Here is a 24,973-nt window from a genome sequence, read left to right on the forward strand (position 1 = left end):
TTGTGGAAGATCTTTGTAGAGATATTTAGGTTTTGAGAGTACTTGCATATTTATTTGGTGACATTGTGTGGGCCACTCCTAACAGCCTTGCTCTTGATCAAACTATCATTTCTATTAATATTAATATCACACAGTAAAATTGGACACCCTTTGTTAAGGGCCCTAAAGTAACTGATAAGGAGTGACTGGTGGTAGTGGTAACTACCTTATAGTCTGGGCAGAAGGGGGCATAGCTAGTAAACCTGTGCCAGCCTTTTCCAGGTGTGTTTGTGTGTAAATCAAACCTCAAAGAGTGTGTATGTCAGCTACTTGGGCAGGGACATAAAATACTGGTTGGACAGAGAGGGTGCTTGAGGTCTTGGCATGGTCACTAAGCTAAGATCTCAACTCTATAGTGCCAGTGGGGAGTCTTAAGGGGGATCTGGAGGAAGAGGGAGAAACCAGCCCCTGACTGACTGTGGTTTCTGTGTGCTCTTAAGAAAAATTGCACTTAATTCAGAGAGCTGCATCTGGAAATACTGTGTCTTCTTCTTCTTCTTCGTCTTTCAGCTTTTCCCGGTTAGGGGTCACTACAGTGGATCACCTGTCTGCAATGGAGATTTTTACGGTGTCAAGTTGCCAGCCTGGCACCCAACCTTCCACTGAAGGCACACACATGCACTCATTCACACCTACAGCCAATTTAGAGTGCCCAATCCACCTATGGCATGTCTTTGGGATGTGGGAGGAAACAGGAGCACCCGGAGGAAACCCACGTGACCACAGGGAGGACATGCAAACTCTGCACAGAAGGCACCCCAGCCGAGGATCGAACTGGAGAACCTCTTGCTGTGAGGTGGCAAACACACATATATGTGCACAAAAGCTAACACACTTACTTTTGGTGCAGAAGGCTGGGGATTCTATCCCAAGATCAGGTTTTACTACCCTCGCCCCACTGAATATCCTCCCTCCTCCCCTTCCCTTGATAGTGTCACGTTAGTCCTGCACCTAAACGAACAAAGTACTCTGAAAATACAGGTTAAATCTATTTTACCTGCACCCACATACACGAGGTGCTCTGATATTATATATTAAAACTGTACAAATTTACTCTCAGTCACTACCTGCCCTGGAAAGGGCATACTGATTACCTCTGCAGTCTCGTGATCTGTGTGGGCCCCACTCCGTTCACCTCACTACGCTCAGCTCACTCCGTTCCCCTACCCTACCCCCATTTCCCACATGCCGCCACTATACCCACATTTATTTCTAACCACTCATCATCTGACCACAGCCAAACCAATCAGCTACCTCATAATAACATCTTTAGTCATACCCCTACTTCACTCACCACCTATATCAGACACATTATTCCTACTAACCACACCCCCACCTTCTCCTTTATTCCTTAGCCAGCTTACTACCAACACCCAAGCATCACTTACATACAACATGCAAATCACTCTAGTATCAATCTCACTAGCTCTCATAGGACTAGCCTGCATCACATCCATCCAAACTAATATACCTCTAGACAATTATACATTCCATACAACACTTACTTCCACGCCTACAAAAACCCACACAAACTTCTTTATAAATTCTACAATATTTAATGATAGCACCATATCTTATATATATATATATATATATATATATATATATATATATATATATATATACACACACATACATACATACATACATACAAGTTCCACACACCAAGATGCAACACTACAAAAGTATCACCTACATCCAAAAAAGAATTCACACACACAATCAAACACATACTATCACTCACAGACACTACTTGCCTCAGGTGACATACACCCAAACCCAGGTCCACATAGCACCCTGTGTATATCCAAACATACAACAGACCTATTAATTCTTAACATCAATGCAAGAAGCATAGAGAATTAACTACCTGACCTGCATGCATTCATAGGCCACTACACTCCTGACATGCTGACCATTATTGAGACACGGCTTATACCAAATATCCAAAATGAAGAAATCCTCCAACCAGGCTATAATATACTAAGACTAGATAGAGCAGGTAAAAAATAAGGTGGAATAGCAATTCTCTTTAAAAAACACTAAATCTCCAACCTCTGCAAACCCCTCTACCTAAATTCAAAAATGCTGAAACACTAGGTTCAGTTCTCTGCATAAACAAAACAAAAAAATCAATATCCTCTGCTGTTACATCCCACCAGGAAACAACACTTCCATAATTGAGGAAATCTTATAATGGTCTAGAGATAATTTAGCACAAGAAAGTATTCTGCTAGGTGACCTAAATACTGACTGGTTATCCTGAAATTTCAACTGCCCCTCTAACCACATAAATCTCTATGGGTCCTCACAACTAATTGATGAACCTACCAGAATAAATAAAAAAAATCACAAAAACAATCCATACTCGATTGGACACTGGTCAGCTGCTCCAAACAAAACTACCAGACAGGCTGTCTACTAGATAGTCTTAGTGACCTCCTCCCCACATTCCTATTACGCAAACGTACTAGTTTACTCAAGCTCATAGTTCATAGGCAAATCCGACAAGACCGCAACCTAAATCCTCAGGATCGTAACTAAATTGTAAGATAATGTAACTGGGAACCTCTACTAACCCCTGGACTAGATCAGGCAGTCACTTACTTTAACAGTACTTTTACCAATGTCCTCAACAGTATTGCCCCAACTAGGAATGTCAGAGTAAAAGCTAACTATGCACCATGGCTAAGTAGGGACACTAGAGCCCTACTAAAGTCCAGAGATAAGGCCTGGAAAGTCTGGAAGAGGGAAAACACTGCCCTATCCAAACAAACTTACTAACAACTTAGGAACCAAGCCAAAAGACAAACCAAACTTGACAAACAGAACTATTCCCTTAATGCCCAAACAAACCCTTAAGAAACCCACAACAATTTTGGCAAGCCATCAACTCCTTACTGAAACCAGGCAAAACTACCACTCCTATTCCCAACTCAGCCAATAATGGCATGGATATAGCCTCTCAATTTAACCACCATTTCAGGGTCTCTATTCTAGCCTTATCTAACCAATTATCCAAAAATAGCCATTCATATTCACCAACCAAACATCCAAACAACATTCCCCCTCTAACTCTTTCACCTGTTCCTACCTCATCAATTAAGAAACTCCTTCTGAAACTAAACTTTCCACCTTTGCAGCTGATAATTTACCTGCCAACTTCCTAAAAATGGCTGCTGAATGCATATCCTACTCTGTGTCCATATTCATTAACCACTCCATAAAAGAATCCTATATCCCTCAACTGTGGAAAGTATCATACATCATCCCTCTTTATAAAGGTGGAAATTCTTACGACTTCTCAAATTACCGTCCTTCTTCTTGCCTTTACTAACATAGCTAACCAACACAGGAATAATAATAACTTCACATCTGCCATATTTCTGGATCTCTCCAAGGAATTCGATATGGTCTCACACACCATACTACTAGATACTCTAGCCTCGCTATCCTTTGCCCCATCTACTATTGCGTGGTTCAGGCATTATCTATCTGACAGGCAGCAGTCTGCCCAATGGCAAAGTATGCTTTCCCCTCAACTTCCAACTTCCATAGGTGTAAAACAAGGCTCAATACTAGGCCCACTTCTCTTTTCTATTTTCACCAACAACTTACATACCACAACCAAGCAGGCCTCAGTTATACAGTTGATTCTATTCTAATCTGCTCAGCCCCTTCCCTCCCCTCCTTTCAACAACTCACCCAAGAATCCTTTAGCTCTGTGGGAAAATGGATTACTGGCATCCAACTCATCCTGAACCCCAACAAGACTAAATTATTGTTATTTACCCCCAACAAATCAAAAACTACTCCTCTTTTCTTTACTGTCACTTCCAGAAATGGTACCACCATTTCCCCTCCAACCCACACCAAACTCCTGGGCATCGAAATTGATAAAAACCTTCACTTTGATGTCCATATTTCCCAAACTATCAAAAAGGTTCACAAAAAATGGGTACACTCTATAGGCTCAAAAACTAACTCTCAGATCAAGCTATAATCACCCTAGTACAAACTCACCTGTTGTCCACACTAATGTATGCAGCACCTATTCTTACCCATATCAGAAAAACAGACCTGGATAAACTTAACTCATGCTATAATAAGATTGCCAAGTTTGCTAACAACTCCTCCTTCAGAACACACCACTGTATAGCTCTAAGGGAACTACAATGGTTAGAATTTCCACAACTTCTCAATTTCCACCAGCTAGTCATTACTTACAACATTCTAAAATATCCTGATAAAACCCCATCACTAGGGCAACTACTAACTCAATACACAGCAAATAACCCCCTCTACTCTAATGACAAATCACTCCTCAGTATCTCCAGAGCTAATAATACCGCAGGAAATGCACTATTCTCTCACACAGTTGCTAAAAACTAGAATATCCCCACCCCTTCAATAACAGCAAGCTCCTCTACCTCACACTTCAAAAACACCCTAAAAGCACACCTACTGAATACATGGTTATGTCCATGTATTACAGAAAAATAAATGCTTCCTACCTCTCACCCTCCATTGACAATGATGTCTTCTAATTACTTCATTGTAATGCACTACAGTACTAACAGTTAAGCTATCGCTAGTCAGTAGCTCATCAACCATGATCACTGTTGATATATATTCTGCGTGTATTCATATTTCTAGCCTAAAAATATGTTTTGTCTGTCTAAAAATTCCTACATGTAAATATCTATTATGTCTTGTCTGTCTATAAATTCCCACATGTAAAGATCTATTGGTGTTCTTCACTGCTAGCTTGTTCTTATAATTCTATATAAAACATGTATTATTGTTATAATTGTGGAGCTTTTCTCCCTGGGCCTCCACTGTAAATGGACCTAGTCCAGTCGGACTTTCCCTGTAAACAAATGTAAAATAAAATAAATAAATAAATACATCGACTGCTAATACTGCAGCACAGCATAATGGGAGTGCTGCACTTCTAAGTGTGTTGTTCTTTGGATGAGACATTAACCTGAGTGGGTGGTAGCTCAGGTGGCTGTAAAAGATCTTACTATTCACTGATGCCCCAGATAAATTTTCCTTTAGTATAAATATCACCTTGGGTCTCCCCTTGAAAAGAGGTCACTAGCTAACAAAGGATGAATAAAATTAATAAATATATATGTAGTCAAATGCAAATTGCATGAAGTTAGCTATTTTTGGTAAGATCACACAATACTGGGGTAACATAGTTTTACTCTTTCCTACATAATTGTGCAATATTGGAGTTAGTTAACAAGGTGGGTGGGGGGGGGGGGCTCAGTTGGCTGATGAGTGGTGTGGTTTCCCCTCTGGAAAAACAGTTAAGCAGATTTTATTGAATTTTGATAAGTCCGTCTTTCAGATTATTTTACTATATAAAGTTTCTGTAACACCCAATTTAGACATAATCATTGTCCATAATTTAAAATTTTACAACAGCTTCCATAATGTTCTAGCTCTACAATATTATTCTCACAGCCAAAAAAAAAAGCCAGGGCAACAAAGCCATATTCTCTGCAAGATTTCAGCCTGTTTTCCACAATAATTTATATTAAATTATGATATGTACACTGTATGCATATTTCTTCCCTTCAAGGCAAAACAAAAGAGGGATATAGCACCTTTGTTAAAACTCTTCCTATGGACCCATTGCTTTGATTTCTTCTAATATTATGGTATATACTATTATATTATAATATACCATATGATATAATCAACTGTTTGCTACCAATAATCTATCCATCATCATTTGCAATTTTTTTTTGCCTACCTTCCTTCCTTCCTCAAATACCATCAGTCAGCATAATAGACAAACTTTTGGAATAACAATATGGAAACCCTATAAGAAAACAAGCATGAGTAAACTGGAAAGAGTACAGTGGAAATATACCAAGGGCATCCATGGATGTGAAAATTTAAGTTAATATGAAAGACAAAAATATATGAACTCATACAGTGTCTATTACAGATATCTAAGCTGAGATCTTATTCAGGTATATAGGCCATTTAGAGACAGCTACCTCTAGGAATGTTTGGGGTTATCAAAAAGTACTAGAGAATCATCAGACAACCTATGTAGAAGATTATGTAGGAATGAGAAGTGTACTAATTGGTTCACTGACAGAGTAGCCGATGCATGGAACAGACTACCTAATTACATTAAAGCAAGTACTAGTTTAGATATCTTTAAGAACAGCCTGGACACTTATTAGGGGAACAAGTGTAACATTTGTATGCATGTACGTAACTTTACCATGTATATTTCATCAAGACAATATGTGCTTTTGCTCCTCCATTTAAACAGTTTCCTTTCCCCAATAATCACTTTCCACTCCTTCCAAATAAATAATAAGTTACCTGTGTCATTTAAAATCACTCTCTGCACTCACTCAAACCTGTACACACACCTCTACCTTTGTTTACACACTTTGTTTCAATTCCAGCAGTATGCATTTAATCAGTACTGATTTGAGATATTGACTTGTTATGAGAAAGAACACACATTGACATTTATAACCCTACATGTTATTATATCTATCATTGCAAACATCCTTCCACATAATCTTTTACTTTTCATTTCTGTCAGCAATGTGGTGTTGCTTGACATTACTCTTTCCTCCAACCACAGTCAGCTTACGAAAAGAAGAGAAAGAGAGGGAGAGAGAGGCACACACACAAAATGAAAAAAAAAAATAATAATAATTCTACATTTTGCCTTTGTCCATATTGATGGTCAATAAACCAATAGCCATCTTCATTTAAAAAAAAAAATATATATATATATATATATATATATATACAGACACACACACACACACACACACACACACACACACACACACACACACACACACACACACACACACACACCAACATCACCATTCTATCTGTGGCTTATTCAAATGTAAATTCTCCCTCCTTCACCCTTATACCATATAGTTTCCATGCATTAGCAGCCTGCTTAAACCTTAATTATTTTAAGTCTCACTATTTTAGAAATATTTATATGCATATCTAGCTCTTAGCTAGGTTGGTCTATCAGCATTATATCAGTGACCTACAGGTCTTTGGCAGGTTTACACAGTTGTACCTGACATAACATCTAACACTTTCCTGTTTACACACACTTTTATACAAACATTTTTTTAAACTAAAATATCCCACTCTGAATTGAAAGTGATTCATTTTATATGTTAACGATTCGCTTACTTACATAAAAATCTTAATCAGAACATTTTCTTCCATTTTGTCTGGTCATACTTAGAAATGTACATTTTAACTTGAGAAGAATGGTTTTCAACAATCAGTAAAAAAAATAAATAATAAGAGTTTCATCTAAATTTCAAATATCTACTATGTATCCATCTTCCATGGTAGCAAATATAGTGGACTACTATAAACACATATTGCAATGTTTCCCATCATGCACTGCTGTACAAACTTTATGGAACATTGATTTATGGCTAACTGCCCAATTCTGTGCAATACAGTATAACTCATATGTGTGCCTGTCTCAAACTACAGAGAAAGAAAGAAGGAAAAAGTACTTATACTATGTTCATTGAAGAGTAAATTGCAAAACAGATGTGTCTCATTAAAATAAGCTACCAACATCTTGTCAATCTGCCTTACATTTTTAGTCTAATGACAGAAATGTTAGTTTTTCAGTCTTTCAAACTGTCAGCTCATGTTGCTTTTCTCAGGCCATCTAACCAACTTGTAACAGGTATCACTGTTATAGAGTAGACTTTTCCTACCACTCATCTTTCATCTCCTTCACAGTATTAATGTCTCTCAGCTCAGTCATATCTTTTCCCTACTTGCTTCATTTCAACTGCTTCTATCTCACTGACAGTACCTTTATTTTCCAAATTACCTTATTAGGATTGTTAAAAAATAGTGGTAACCCATTCCAAAATACATTTAATTTTACAAGGAATGACAATTTAAAGTATAATTCCTTATGTATACACAATATTCTGTCATCACATCTTTAAAATAAGAATATCTATTAAAAGCCATCTCAGAATAACCTTGCTCCATGAACAGCATTCTTCTTTACACCACCAATTTTCTACCCAATTGCCCCAATTTCCACAATGCGTTCTTTCTCACAAGTCAAAAACTCAATCAATGCTGCCCAAGTTTCCCATGTCTAACTTCTCTTTTCAAGAGTAGCAGGCAACTCACCAATGTATTGTTGCTTAAACCAGCCCATTTCACTTACTTCTAATGTAACCTAATATGTCACATTTCCCTTCTCCCTCAAAAAAAAAAAAAGGCAGGTTGCATTTAAACCTGTGAGATAGCGTCTTTATGGTCTAGTCTATAAAGTTCAGATATTTTTCTAAAGTTTGCTGGACTGAGGTTAACCCTCCAGTTTCCTCTTTTAAAACAGGTACATTTGAACAGTTACAATAGAGCATGTACATTTCTATTCTCTGCAGAAGGCACACTGGTTATATTTCAAACACAGCACTTTACAAATACTTTTTTAATACACATCCATACAAACCAGTTTGATATACACATACAAATGACATACAGTTCTAATACATTTATAACACCACCATCTTGTATAAATTAGTTTGATATTCACAAATGACATATAATTAAGTTACAAAATTCCAGCTGGCAGTGCTGGCAGTACCTCCTGTGTCACACTTTTATTAAACAGTTTTCACTTGGTTTCAAACAGAGCATCCCAGGAATGCATCTAACCTCAAAAGGACTGCACACATCAAAAACGGGTAGACTGTATTTTGAGAATGACAGAAAGAACAAATGTATTTTTGTTAAGGGGCTTTTATGCACTACATGTAAATTGCAAAGCTTAAACTGCAGACAAATGTAAGAGACATTATTTTCGTAAGTACACATGAATCTTTGCAGTGCAGAAACACAAGAGATACAGTCTCAGATGAGAAATAAACACCATCTCACTGGTACTTGACAACCACTTAAACTGTTTATAATTTGCAACCGGGGCATTTGGTCAGAAAGGGGTAGTGAATATGATCTGTTTATATTTCAGCAAAGTTTCCGTTTGTGGTAAAATATTACTTAAAAGATAAATGACAACATTATGCATACTGAGTGTAACTTTGGGAGATACTACCAGCATATTTCTGGCTAGACACTAAAAAATTAAGAGTTATAGTAACTGGAATTAATTCTGGTGAATGATGGTAACTATTATGCTAATACAAGTGTCAAGAAAGGAAACTGTCTTTTTTGAACAACAGAGAAGGCCTGGAAGAAAAATGTTGCCTTTTTCTGATCACTCACAGCTGGGGTCTGTTCAAAAAAAAAAAAAAGAAAGTATAAGAAAGAATGAGAAGGCAATTCACAAAATGGTGGTTCAGGTAGTGGTTTGAGAAGGGTGGCTCAAAACATGACACCTGAAAGTTTAGTGTAGAAAAATGCTAAATATTGGATCAGGATGCACAAGTCCACATAAGAAGAACTTATTTCTGTATGCTGATAGGGAAAATTGTACTAAGTACTCTTGCTCGTCCCCCCCCCCCCCATAGATATAGGATATGTGAACCTAACCTTGCATAAAAAAGCACAATCTGTCAATCCACAATACATAGACTCCCAAATATGAAAAAAAGTTATGTCTCACCATAACATTCCATCTGTGTTGTCGATCTTCACTTATTCTTGACTGTGGGTTCGGTTCCGTATCTCAGAACTGGCTTAGCCATTATTCCAGCTCGTGCCTTCCAAAAACTGTTGAGCTTAACTCTACCCAGAATGTTCCTCTCAAGATTACCTCAGATTGAGTTTGCATAAGATAGTGACAGACAGGAAATAACAGATCAGAGACCATATCTGTATTCATAAAGGAATAATCCAATTTGTTGGGATAGATCTGTTCCACCAAGAAACTCAAAAGGCAGGGGGAAGGAGGGTGGAGATGTCAGTGATAACTGAAGATCGACAACACAGATGGAATGTTATGGTAAGACATAACTTCTTTATCTGATGTTGTCAATCATCACTTAATACTTGACTGTGAGACAGAGTCTCCAACTACTGAATCTTGGGAGGTCTCAAGGAAGAATATTCCTGAGCACCATCAAACCAAAAGATGCTCATTACCTAGAGACTAGATCCAGCTTGTAATGAGTAATAAAGGTATGCGGGGATGCCCACATAGCCACTGCACATATATCACCTATAGAAGCTTTAGGTTGAAAGACTGCAGAAGCAGCTATTGCTCTTGTACAATGTTCCTTTATAGGACTCGGCAGTTGTACTTTCCTTTTGATATAAATGAAGGTTATGCAGTCTTTGAGCCATCTAACCAGAGTAACCTTAGAAACTGGTTTGTCCAGAGTAGCAGAAGAGAATGAAATAAACAGCTGATCAGATTTTCTGAAATCTTTTGTTCTGTGCAGGTAAAAATGTACCTGTCTGTGAACATCTAGCAAATGCAGACAATATTCACCTTTATTTGAAAATTTGGGGAAAAAAGTACGGGAAGTTGTATTGTCCGACTAATAGTAGTGTCAGATACTATTTTTGGTAAAAAAGATGGATTTGTTTAAAAAGACATCCTGTCTTTATGAAAGATTAGGTAAGAAAGCTTGCAAGATAAGGTCTGTAACACAGATATTCTCCTAGCAAAAGTAATAGCAACCAAACATTAGGTTTTCCAGGATAAATACTTCAAATTACAATTTGCGGATAGTTCAAATATGGGATTAATTAAAGACTGTAGCATCAGATTCAAATCCCAAGGTTTAGAAAGATCCTTGTCTGGAGGTCTCAGCAATAAGGTTGCTTTCAGAAAGGCTTTACAAAGTTTGTGTTACATTAGGGCTGTATCATTTAGACCATTATGAACATTTGAAATTGTAGCTAGGTGAACCCGTATAATTGAGGAGGATGCCTGTGCATTGAAAAGTGTTGCTAAAAATTCCAAGACCTTACGAATTGATGCAGAATATGGGTCAAGATTACTGTCTGAAGCCCATTTTGAAAATTTTTGCCAATTGCTGCTGTATAATCATCTAGTCAGAGGTTTGTGAGAGGCTAAAACAATTCGTTGAACTGGAGTAGCAAGACTAATATGCCTGGCAATCACTGGAACTGGAGAAACCATGCTGTGAGCTTGAGATTTTGAAGATTCAGATGAATGATCCCTCTGGATGGGACAATAGGTAGGGAGCTGGGGCCAGTGTCCAAGGTTTCTGAATTAATTAAGTGAAGCCACAGAAAGGGAAACCATATCTGTCGAGGCCAGAATGGAGCAATGAGAATTACCTTGTTCTTCAACTTGTTGGCTTTCTAACTGGGAAATGAGAGGAATCGGGAGAAAGGCATACAGTAGACTGGGGTGGGGGGCAATCATGAAGGAGAGCATCTCTCAGTGACTCCCTTGGAGGAGAGATCAGGGCAAAGTAGCTGCTGCACGTCTTGTTCAGGGGGAATGCAAAGAGATCGCAGCAGGGCTGGCCCCATCAATAGAATATCCTTTCTGCCACAATAGGGTTGAGAAATCACTCATGAGTCATCAGGATGCTCCTGCTCATTTTGTCGACAATCACACTGGAGCTCCCTGGAATTGCGATTAGAAAGCAGCTGGATGAAATTGCACATTGCCATACTCTGAGTACTTCTCAATAAAGAGGATAAGATCTGTTTCTAACTTGTTTGTTGATGTACCAAACCACTGACATGATGTCTGTTTGGACAGTAATCATTCCCAACAGGAGGGTTTCTTGGAATGTTTGCAATGCCAGGAGCACTGCCCTCATCTTTAGAACACTGATGTGTAAATTGGCCTCTAACTGGGACCAAGTACCTCGGACTGTCTTTCCCAGATAATGCCCCCCCCCACCCTATCAGGGATGTATCCATGGTCACTACAGCTTGGGGTTGAGGAGGGGCAAAAGGATGGGCCGACAGAATGTTGATGGAATGCAGCCACCATCTCAGGTCCTTTTTGCATAAATTGGTGATCAGTACTTGATGTGACGTTGGCTGGCTTAGTAATGACCATTATGACACCAAGAGCCACTGTAAAATTTGCATGTGAAACCTTGCAAGGGGAACTGAAGTGATGGAGGCCACCATAGATCCTAGAGTCTGTAACAGCAGTCTTGCAGTCACTGCTCTGTTATGAAAAATCTGGCCGACTTGTAATTTTATTCTTTGAAGTCTTTTTTGGGGTAGAGATGTGATACAGCTGCTTGTGGCTAATGCTGCCACTATGAACTCTGGATGTTGTGTTGGCTCAAGATGTAATTTTTTTGTAGTTGACAGAGATCCCTAGTGAACAGCAAGTTTGAAGAATGTAGTTCTTTGCCTGGAGCAGTAGATGCCTGATGGCTGTGGTAATGAGCCAGTCATCCAGGTATGGAAACACACAGAATCCTTGCAGTCTGAAGTGAGCTGCGACTACTCCCATGCATTTGAACACCCTGGGGACTGTGGCAAGACCAAAGGGCATGGCTCTGAACTGATAATGTCTAGCTCCCAGCCAGAAGCACAGAAATCTTCTGGAGCGCTTGTCTATTTTTATGTGATAATATGCATCCTGAAGATCTATTGAGCACATCCAATCATCTTTCCCTGAGAACGGAAAATATACTGAACCATGACCATCCAAAATTTGGTTTGTTGAAATGACTTGTTCAAGCCACAGAGATCCAAAATTGGTCTCCAGTTCCCTGTCTTTTGGCATTAAAAAGAATCTTTTCTAAACCCTGTATCCTATCAGTCCAGTGGGACTGCTTGCATGTCTGTTTTGCTGAGCAGTTTTTAGATTTCTAGAACAGATGCATCCCTGTGAATGGGTGGAATACCTTGGATTCTCTTTGATTGTTTGGGTTGTTTTGAAAAGGGTATATTGTAACCTCTGGTTATAATACTCTGTACCCAATTGTCTGGCACTTAAAGTGGCAAATGAGATCTGAGGTAATCTTGAGAGGAGTATTCTGGGTAGAGCTAAGCTCGAGAGTTTTTGGAAGGTGCGAGCTGGAATAACGGCTGAGTCAGTTCCAAGATACGGAACCAAACCCACAGTCAAGGATTAAGTGAAGATTGACAACATTAGATCAAGTGTTTTGCCCACACATCCTGCTTATTATATGCACCAATTCTGAGACTGCAGTACAGTGGGGAAAGGGCATATTCACCAGTCCCCACTGTACTGTGATCTCATGATGAATAAGCAAGTAATTTGTGATCAGCAGATATCTGATCAGCAGTACCAGCTTTTCATTCTTCAGTGAAAAGCCACTTTGATTTAAGACTCTACTCAGAGATATATACATATATATATATATATATATATGTGTATATATGTATGTATACATATATACACACACATAGGTATAGATATTTATGGGTATATCACTCATAAGTAAAAATACCCATTGTCAACTGGCAGAATGTTGATATTAAAATGTTGAAAATACTGATGTTGACAGGCCAAGAAACAGCCTCAGTGCATGCAGTATTTCACTTTTAAAAAATATATAATAAAACAGTGTTTTTTTTCAGGGGGAAGAAAAGGCCCCACTGCACCCCCACACCTCCTGCTAATTATATATATCAAATCCAATATCTCACAAACATGGGATATGGGCATATTTCCCAACCACTAAATCTGTTCAATCTCATTCATGTGTCGATCAACTGCCTAGTTGACCATGTTGACCTAGCAGTCATTCAACCCATATATAATATATATATATATATATATATATATATATATACATAAAACGTGTTTGTGTGTGTGTGTGTGTGTGTGTGTGTATATATTCATCTACAGATAAATACATACATACTGACACACACACCCAGACACTTATAATGTCTGACAGTTGACACAGAGAGTTAAGGCTGTGGTGGCTAAGTTGGGATTTAAGGAAGTAATGTCCTACTTATCAAGCGTATGACTGAAAAAGCCTTCACAAAAAGGTTGTAGGGTCACGAACAGTGAACATTTTAAGAATGTAAGGAAAAGGCATAAGGCCACCCCTATTAAGAGTAAGACAGGACTGTGAAAATCCATTAACTAGGAATGCTTGACAGTAAAGCACAAAGAGTTAAGGTTATAAATGGTTAAGCAGATATGTCCTCTACTGCTGGGTGTGATCTCCACAGGCTGCACTTTCATTCAGAATGAATTTAAGCAAGTAAATTAATTTGTGAGTGCTTCCAGCAGGTTACTGAATTATCCCTGGTGAATTTACCTGAGAGCAAATAACTAAAACAGGAATACAGCTTACCAATAAATAATTAGTAGATCAAGCAAAAGATGACATATGCATCTGCCATTTATTCTAACTTTCTAAGCTTCCATGCAAAATATCTTTATGACTAACATTCAGAAGCACTGATAAAAAAAGCAGGCACAGTATCTGCAACTGTGGAAATGGAAAAGGTGGACACTAAGCTCAAACCATAAGAGTTATCTTTAGTTTGTTGAGCCTTTTCAAGATTACTGCATGTCCTTACACTGTCTTGCTTAAGTCCCAGCCAAAGCCGTCAGAAGATGCAACAATGGGAATCCACAAGGGCATGTTGCAACAGCCACATGAAAACAAGAAGCAGTCAGTCCTTTTCAGTCACAAATGTAAGATCCCTAAATCACTTTTTGTAGGTACAAATTCAATCTTATTCTACTGCTTAGACTTCCAGTTATGGTACTTAAGAATGGTATAAAAAAAATTCTATACCGACCCAAGATCAGCATGGTTTTCACCCTTCAAGGATCTAGAACTATGATTCTAAGTAATACAAACCCTCAATGGTCACAGAGGTGACTTGGTCACACAGCCATAACTGCCTCATCTGGTCATAACCGGTGTTAGGCACCGGCAAAACCTGTGGCCATGGGGAGTCCCTGATCATCTGCCTGCAAAAGAGGGCCCCCATGCAGCAGCCGTGGGGTTTCTCCTTCTTCATCATTCATTCCTCCACACATTGTAGATGTCCGCATGGCTACATGATGTCACCGCGCAATTGCAAACTTTTTATCATTTTTTTTTTTTTAAACTTGTCTGTAAGTGGCTCTCAATCAGGTGCACTTTTTTTTTTTTTTTTTTTTTTTTTAACTGGAGCGGTTCTGGGACTTTTATGCTTTTTACTGCAACTTTTTGGTCTGCAGACTTACTTGTACTTAATGACCGGTGTTTCATTAAAGTTTTGTGGTACAGTTTCGGCTTGGCTTCAGAAACATGGAGTAGGCAGTGTATATTTGATTTCTGTTATAGTTGGTGGTCTTTTAATCATAGCCAGTGTTATTTTTTTTCTGCCATTACCTTCATGAAAATAAGTCATCTTTGTAGATTTTTAACCATGCTCCAATTCCCCCCAGTGTTGAAAATTCACTAACTGTTGAAAGCCTTCTGTGGAGTTGTGAGAGATGACAGGAGTCAAGCTCCCACTACAATCTCCTATCCCTGACATTAACCAGCAGCCTGGTATTCTGAAGGCTGTATGGGAGGGTTGACATGGTTGTGGAAAAAAAAAGGTTTCAAGTAGAGAACCTTGAGGTTAAAGACTCTGGTTTCTTTAATAAGCGTTTTGATGTATGCTTTCTTTCTTTCCCCATCTTATATCTAAACAGCTTATAAGAATATATTAGACTTTTAATAAAAAAAGTCATAATAATTTTCTCAATAAAAATATTATTGAAATGTAAGCTATATAACAAGTGAGATGCTGTACGCACAGACTAGATACAGACATATGTATCTGCAACTATCATATTTTTATTTTACAGTTATGCCCCCTTTCAGCCATGCAATAACTTTTGCGCATAATTGACTGTACTAGAAAATGTTCTAGCGAATGTGCTGTGGTTACCCTCATTTCACTTGTTGTGTCTTTATTAGACCTGCTTTAAACATAATCCTATGATAAAATGCATCCTAGTTCCTTTTAAATGCCACTGGTGAGCAATATCCCATATAATGGCACAAACTCCACAATTCTCATGAGAGTATATAGAACATAACAAAGCAGAACATAACACTTTTATGAGACATTCTACCTTTCCTTCTGAAGAAGAAATCCACAAATTATATATATAGGACTAATGGTCTACAGTACATATATCACATAACTGGATTTGTATGTGAGCTCTTCACTCAGATATTCTCTTACAGGCCAAGCACAACCACCATTCCTGTCTTTGCATCAAACAATGGCAAAACTGGAAGTGTGTGAGGACATGCTTCTTAACTGGTTCACCAGTTTTGACTCAAAACGTTATTTTGTTACACCTAAATTTTCAATTTTCCGTTAAAAACATTAATGAATACAGTAAATAAAATTGTGTACGGCTTTTAAAGACTTTTCATTCTTCATAAAATACATGATAATGCAAGCAAATGTGTCAAATGTATAGCAAAACGGTATCCGTTACATTCATGCAGGGGTTTTATGCCATTGCTGGGGGCCCTGGAGTAGGGCCTTGAACCTAGAATATGTTGGCTTTATCCATGGTTTATGAAGTACTGGGGAAAATGCTAGCTAAAGTAGGAGAGTTAAACAACCTGAAGAGAAGAGTCTGCTATCCAGAATGTTTTCAAAGATTTGTGGGTGCCCACGATACAGACAGACGCACTTTTAACAGCCCACGGCTGCGGCGAGCCCCCGATCAATTCCCTGTGAATGAGGGCCCCCATGCAGCAGCAGTGGGTTTTTCCTTCTCCATTATTCATTACTCTGCACCTTGTAGACATCCACATGGCTACATGCTGTCACTGTGAGATCGCAAACTTTTTTCCGTTTTTTTTTTTTTTTTTTTTTAACTTGTTTGTAAGGTGCCCTCAGTCAAGTCCACTTCAGTGAAGCAAAAGACCTGACTGGCTGCAGTAGATAAGGAAGTAAGCTGTCTTTTTTTTTTTTTTTAAATACAGGGGAGCAATTAAGCAAGTACCTGATTGGTCATTGCATTAATGTCACGAAATGTTAAAGGGGCTGATAGGTAAGGAAAGCAGGAAGAAAGTCCTGCTATATGTTGCTAGTGGAAATATAAGTATAGCTTTGTTACAGGAGAATCATTTAAACAGTGGCAGGGAATGGTACTATGCTGGCCTGAATACTGGAAGAATTTGAGGTATAGTGATACTTACTAGAAAAAATATCAATTTATGAATAGGGAAGGAAAGAAAGGATAAAGAGGGAAGATATTTATTAATAAAGGTAAAACGGCTGGAATTAGTGGTTACCTTAGCATCAAAATATCTTCCATCCAGGGCCATTCTTAGTATAATGAAGTAAATAATGGGTGAAGTGCTCTCTTTCCACCAAGGATTGTTAGAACCGACAGGTGACTGGAAGGTAGTGATGAACATCCTGGATGTTACTGCAGGCCCAAGACCAAAGACTATACAAAGGGATAGAGTGTACTTGAGTAAGTACATGCAGATGTTTGAGTTGTGGGGCATAGGGAATTTGAATGGTACAAATATTGATTATACTTATTACTGTGAATGATATGGGATGTTGGCAAGACTTAAAAGATGCGATATAACAAAAGAACATGCAGGTCTAAATGCCAAGTTCCAAACTAATCCAGTCATAATATTGGACTATATTCCAGTTCAATATGTGGTATGTAAATGAAACAATAAGACCAGCTGGTATAATGGTTAAGGTCTTCTCCTCCAATGCACAAGGTTCAATCCTGACCTCCGACCAATGCTCACACCTCCGAAAAACATGTTGAATGTATCCATCTGAAACCACATGTTGTGATATAGGGGGAATAGCTGTACATACCAGCTGCTTTGGGCATCCACTGTGCTGCATAGTATCCTCAAGATAGGAGAACATGAATGACAGACTGCATGTTGAGACAGGGCTAGGCACTCAACAGTGTAAAATATGGCTCTAGGTGATTCAGTCATGTTGACTAATGTCACCAAATGGACATAGGTATTTGGTGTTGATAAATGGGTTGAGGAACCGGACTAGTCCAACCTACACTAGGGACCCATGCTAATGGAGAGAGGTGTGTACATGCCCCTGTTGACCAGTGTGTCCCTGCCGTAAAGCCCAGCAACCCTGGCTCAATAAAATAGTGGCTGGCCAGTGTCCAATTAACCAGTCTGGGTTACCTGACATACCTCTGTTGAGCAAAAGCTGGACATAAAACCAATCAATCTGCCAAACATGAACTAAGAATTCCTACACTCAGTGTAGGTTCACTCTCAGGATGGAGCTTAGAAGCATTTGACATTATAGTATGAAGGAGGCTGGACATTCTATGTATGTAAGGGCAGTGCAGGAAAGCCATTTGGCTTGGCATCCAGATACTACTACTCAGAAGGAGGACAGGCTAGAAATGGTATGGGAATTGTGGTGAGAAAGAGGTTTCAGAAGACAGTGAGGGATATCATCACAATTCTCTCTGGAAAATGGCTTGATAGTAGCCAACACATGGTTCAGAAAGAGGGACAGTCAGAAGATCATATACAAGAGTGGCCAACATGCAACTCAGGTAGATGTCTCCTAATTAGAAAAAAGCACTGGGGTAGAATTAGTAATTGCAAAGTCATCCCCAGTGAAACAGTCAGCCCACAGCATAAACCACTGGTTGCCACAATCAGCTGCAAGCAGTGGTCATAGAAGGCTCTAAGGTCAACAGAGACCAGGCTGAAGACCTAGAAGTTGACTGGAGAGAAAGTACAACATTTCAAGGAATTACTCAGGGCTCTAGCACCCTAAGAAGAAGAGTGGTAGGATGCACACTGTGGGACAGATTAAGAAATGCGGACATAAGATCAGAAGCCAAAGTAGTTACAATTCCAGAAAATATCAAAGAGAACAGATTACTGTGGTGCCAGCACATGTGCAGAAAAGCAGAAGACAGTGTGGTGGAAAAGATTTGGGACAGACAGGAAGAAGTTAAGAGTAAATGAGGGCATCCAGCAAAGAGGTGGATGGATTGTGTGACTGAAGATCTGTGATAGTCTGGCATGAGTGTCAAAGAGAGCAGAAGTGTGACACTGAATCGAGAGAAATGGCAACAGTTAACATGACACCCTAACCCCATGTAGAACATGTGAAAAACAGGGTTGATGTTGGTGAAGAAATGAAATAATAAATTTACTGAACTACACTGGCACTTCCCTACTCATGTAGCAGGATGCATTCCAGTGATGTTTTTAGAGCATAATGACTGATAAGCTTGGTGCCATAGATGGAGTAGAGCAACACTTGGGGAAGCCTGGGACAAGGGTAAGGAAGAAGTAAGGATTTTAACTATGGTAAAGGGAAAAGAAGGCGATAATGGGAATTAAGCAGGCATAAACACTTAAAGGCCATTAATAATCACCTCTATAGTGATCTTTAAATGGTGCTGGATGAGCTTGGCAGGGAAGGGGGTGTGATGGCAATGTGGTCACACTTTATATTCTCCTGGGTAGGGCCCCCAAATTGAAACTTGCTGGGGGCTCCCAAAATGTTAGCACCGGCCCTGCCTCTGGTGCTGGCTGCCTGTTCCAAAAATAGTGCCCCACCCCATCAACTCTTCAAGTGAGAAGCAAAAAAATAGTGCCTTCTGTACCAGCCTTCAGAAATGCCAGTATATACAAATAGAATTGAGGAACTGCACTTTTCAGCTATGCCCCTTAACACTCTGCACCTGGGTAGCTGTCCCTTATGCTATGCCCTTGTTATCCTTCTGTTCAGTCATTGCATTATTCATAGACATCTACAAGGATTTTAACAATTAAACCAATCCCTATTAACTCCAAAAATAAAACGTTATGGTACTGAGTTGCCTACCATATACACTTTAGGTAAGGAATAGATGATCAAAAAGCTTAATCTAATGCCACCATCAAAATAATATATGCAGGTGATCTTCATGGATCTCTCCTAGATATACTTTTAATTTGTTACCTGTTTTAGCAATATGATGCTTCACCAAATAACTGCAGCTATATTCCTGTATTTTCAGGATTCTGCAGTCACCATAAAGAGCAAAAACCCTGGTGTTTATGGAACAAACATCAAAATTTGGTTGTAGACTAGGAAATGTCACTTAATTATCACATCAGAACATTGACAACAAGTACGTTTTTAGTTAAACTATTGTTTTACAACATGATCACAAGGTCTTTCACAACCAGTACATACCATATCCATCACTATGTGAAGGTAAAATCACTGAGATGGCTTGATTTAGCTATCATGATTCAATATACCCAACTCTGCTAATGCATTAACCAGAGATCTCGGCCATCCCTTAACACTCTACTGGACTGGCATACACTCCGTGCCAAACTAAGCTCCAGACTGTAGTTCTCAAATCTTTTATGTACACATGGTGATGCAGAGCAGTTATCACCTTTATAGCACATATAACTCAGAATATCATGACAAACAAAACCATTTTGCTGAAATGTTTGAAATTTAGAATGATTTGAAATTGAGGTGTCATTTAGCAATATACAATTCTTTAAACATCTCTGTCTCAGTCTCATCCTCTGTTTCATGTAACTTATGCTGTCAGCCTAGTAATGAAATAAACCAGTCTACAGATAAATACCACATACTGGATGCCTACAAAATTCAGACAGTCATCTACTAAGACTACAGTATGTTCCATTTTTATGGCTGCAGTAGCTTGGTTCCACTAGACTCTTTTGCAATATCTGGGCGTACATGAAATATTATCTTGATTATCTACAAGTAGTCATAACCCTGCCGTGGCAATATCAGAGCAATACAATGTTTTTGCCGAATAACTGTAGGCACAACAAAAGATTTAAAAACAATGCTGTGATGCATGATTGCCTTGCTTAGCTTTCCTGAATTTTGTGAACTTATCATTCAATGTGGGAACACTACCCATGTAATTCTGCTTTGTACCACTTAACTGGTTTATATTATTATTACATCTCTGTATACAGCTGTTTGCCTCCTGCAGTTTTGCTAAATGTGTGGTAACTACTGAATGTTGAAATTATTATTTACATTAGTGTTCTGCATTACATTTAGTACTTTATAACTGTTTCATGTATTTTATGTTACTTTTTTAACTGTGGAGTGTGCGCAATTATAAAGCATGCCATTACCATTACAAACCTTTTTAGCTTCGATGTCTACTGAAAGAGGGCTCTGCCCAGGAAAAAACATAGCCATAGAACAAAACAAAATAAACAAATAAATAAATTCACAAATGTTGAAAATTTATCTATGACCTAAAAATTCTGTTGTGATAGTTTTGGCAGTGATATGCTGCATTCAGCTGTGCATCCAAATTAAATAATGAGAAAACTGATGGTAATATAAAAAGACAACATAAATTCATGTCATAAGTTGCCTTAGGATTATCATTTTTTTGCCTTTGTTTTGACATGCTTAATTGGCCACAAAATAATATAGCATGCTGAAAGGACTAGTACTGTTTTGTTTCTGAAAACAAGACAGAGAGCTTGCAGGATAGGCCTCTGAAAGTTCTGTAAATAGACAGGCAATGTAATATACCTTTAAGAAGGTGCTGAACAGATGATGTTTCCATGGCAACTACAGGACCATATGAATTGGAGGTTATATTAAAATTTTCCTCATGTCATGAAGTACTTTGATGAAATAAATAAAGCTGCAACTCCTATTAATTATTAGTTTTCGCTTGTTTAGAAATGTAGGGAGAATAAGCACCCCAAAAACTGAAATTAAATATACAGACTAAACTATGTATGCTATTAATTTTTAATATGGTATGATAATTCATGAAGCAAAACTCAAAGCCATGGCAGATACATGTGAGTAAAAGTATTATATTTTAAACAACATAAAAAGTGCTTTGCAATTCTAATAGAAAACTAAATTGTGGCCTAGTTTACCAATTAGTATTATTTTCTGCAGAATTAAATATAAAAGACAACACAAAATATTTACTGTTTTTATAATTATTAAAGTTATAATTATTATTTGCATCAGCTAGTTAAGCAATATCTAAAGCTGTACAGTTAAGTGTTAATCCGTCTCCGTTAGGACACATTAGCATGCAGAATGCAGTCTTGTGGCCTTTACGGAAATAATAGAAATATAAGCTACAACATCTCTGAGATATGCAGCTTGATTAACAAAAATATTACTTAATAGCATCTATTGGATGTTATAATTTCTTTTTATAATGTCTGAGTTTACTAAAGAAGTTATAATCACTGGTGAGCAGTGAATGTGTCAGACAATTCAATGAATGAGCAAAGCATGGCAATGACACATCAGAGTCAGAAAACATTTCTAGTGAAAGTAAATTACAGATATTTCACTTATTATAAAGCATCATCTCTGTCTCTCCAAAATTCAAAACTAAGTACAGCTATGTCACATCTTTCTCAAATACATAATACAATTTCTCCACACCTGATATGCCAATGTATATGTATATACAGAGAAATAGACATATATATATAGAGAGAGAGAGAGAGAGAGAGAGAAGTATAAATATACATAAATGTAACACATTTAAATTACTGTTTGTTTATGAAAATGGAAGTGCTTTGACTTACCATGTCAGGAATATGCTGAGCTAAAATGGCGAAGGTGGAGAGTCTATCACAGAGGCATTTGGTTCTGAATGAATCAACTGGGACTGTTTTACAGCCTCTCAGAGACCAAGCTCCAAGCTGAGAGGATCTAAAGGGCATAAACACAAATATAAATATATTTTGAACCATGAAACAGAAGCAGAATTACTACCGTGATCAGAGTAAATCCTTCTTTTCCTTTCACTCTGACTCTAAACAGAAAGAGCTAGAGAGAGAGGGACAAGGAGTAAGGAAGAAAAGGAATCACTATGGTAACAAACAGAATTAACACTAACATCAGAGAGAAAAACTGCATTCTTCCTCAGATCAGACATCATGCTGATGGGATCCAAGTGGAAAAGCACACAGTGAAATGTCCTCACAGAATTAGCATTTAAACATAATAAAAGCCATTTCCAAGTCTGTTGCAGTTGACACATTGCAAATCTGAAGTCAAGCAAGGCAAAAAAAAAGGAACAACGTAAGACTTCAGATGGAGGGGGAGGGGAAAGAAATTGACACAGATAAGACTACGAAACCAACAGTTTTGCTGTTCACTCATTTTGCTTGCTATAGCCAGACTAGTTTCATCTGTTTTGCTTCACTTAGTTCGGTAATTAAGGAAGTTAAGTATCTTTAGCAAAATTAATTCTATTGCTGTGCATAATAAAACTACTGCAAGCAAACATACCAAAATCCAAATCGCTATATGTAACTAAGAAAAACAAAGACTGTATAGAACAAATGGCAAGGAGTCATGAGCTAAAAACATAACTTTAGTTTAAAAAAATGTTCTAATACTCAGATGAGAAAATGAACATATTTTACATGCTAACTGCAGCATGGAAAGTGCAGAGTTAATGCAAGATTAAAAATGAATACTAAAAAGAACCTGGCAGTTAATGAGAAGAATGTAAATGTTTGTTTTCTACTGTTAAAGCATTATATCACTGGAAATGTTTATCCAGTTAAGTGTTCTCCTTACTGGTAAACACAGATTAATTGAATCAAATTTTGTTTGCAGATAACATTAAATGAGCTTTTCTGAAATCCTTCCATGTATATCATCAAATTATTTTGTACATCAAAATGACTGTTTTAATACGTTACAAGCTTTTACTACAAGCAGAACAATAACAATCTCATCTTTGCTGTAAGTCCATTATAGTGTATTATACAGTGGCATTAGTACACCATGCCAAGCCAACCTGCCTGACAGAGAGGTAATCCTGAACAGAAGGGGGGGGAAAAACAGTACAATTCTGCATATTCTCTCACGGAAGACATGGGACAGCCAACTACCAAGCTAAAAGTGTCTTTCAGAAATAAAAACTGAAAAACATGGTGTTGCATCAATTTCCATGCAAATTGACAAAACAAAACTCAAAACCTGATAACATAAAAATGATGCACAGATTTATCAAAATATACCTGGGTCTGACCACGTAGGTGACAAACTAAAAATGTATGTCCCTCTGCTGTTATATAATAAATATATTTTCTCAATTTGGGACCTTACCAATGGCACACAATGGAACTGCAATGCTAAATGTAACATTTTCCAGATCAACTTTAGGCACCGTTAAAGGGAAAATATAATTTTTAATAACTCTAAACAAAAATAAAACTAGTTGTGTGGAGTGGCAAGCTACACATACAACAACACTGTTAACAATGTGAAAATTAAAAGATAAAAATAAAAATGTATAGAACTTACAAAAGCCTCTGTAACTAAAGATTATAGTAAAGCTGGACTTGGAGTGGTTATAGCATTTAAGAATACTGTTTTCAGAAGCTATTATTTTTACTGTGGAGTAACACTTCTAAGACATGTTAAAGTGTTAAGTATTGGAGTAACTTTTTCACTTCTGATGTAGAGATGGTCACCATACCTCTCCACCTCTTAGCACAAGAATTCTGGACAAAGCCAAAAATAATTGGGGGATAAAGGCTCAAAATCAGGAACAGATTTTAAGCATTGTTGTTGTAAACTTAAAAAGTTGACAGAATAACAAGGTTTGCATTCGCATATATTTTTCTGAGGGATTTGAAGTCTGAAACTCAAATGTGTGTCATTATTTAGTTACTACATTCTTCAATGATTTGCCAGAAAAACACGTTGAAGCACAGATGAAGAAATGAGGAAAAACTGGATCTTCTGGATGGTTGAGAGGTATGTTGATCTCTTGTGCTTTACACATTTGACCAAAAGACAGCAATTAAGAAATACAATACACTTTTTTGCAAGCATTACTGCTGTTATATTTCCTACATGATTTATTTGTTTACTGAAATTTGTTTATCAGGGTAGAACACTGATCAAGCAATGACACACTGTAGGCACAGCTTGGGTTACATTATAATCTAACAAAACAATGTACAGCATACAAGTAACAGTACCTTATTTTATGGCTAAT

General features: G+C 37.8%; 1 protein-coding gene across 9 annotated transcripts in view; it reads right to left on the minus strand.

The window, feature by feature from the left end:
* The window catches only part of ADGRB1 (adhesion G protein-coupled receptor B1), a 4,264,735-nt gene that overhangs the window by 1,095,053 nt on the left and 3,144,709 nt on the right, over nt 1–24,973 (minus strand). For all 9 annotated transcript variants that reach the window (XM_044067288.1, XM_044067286.1, XM_044067290.1 and 6 more), the window contains one exon: nt 22,539–22,665. In XM_044067288.1, coding sequence (XP_043923223.1) covers nt 22,539–22,665 — 127 coding nt within the window. The remainder of the gene's footprint in view (nt 1–22,538; nt 22,666–24,973) is intronic.

This window comes from Protopterus annectens, chromosome 3.part1 (genome assembly GCF_019279795.1).
Source record: "Protopterus annectens isolate FY-2018-M chromosome 3.part1, PAN1.0, whole genome shotgun sequence".
Classification (NCBI taxonomy): Eukaryota; Metazoa; Chordata; order Ceratodontiformes; family Protopteridae; genus Protopterus; species Protopterus annectens.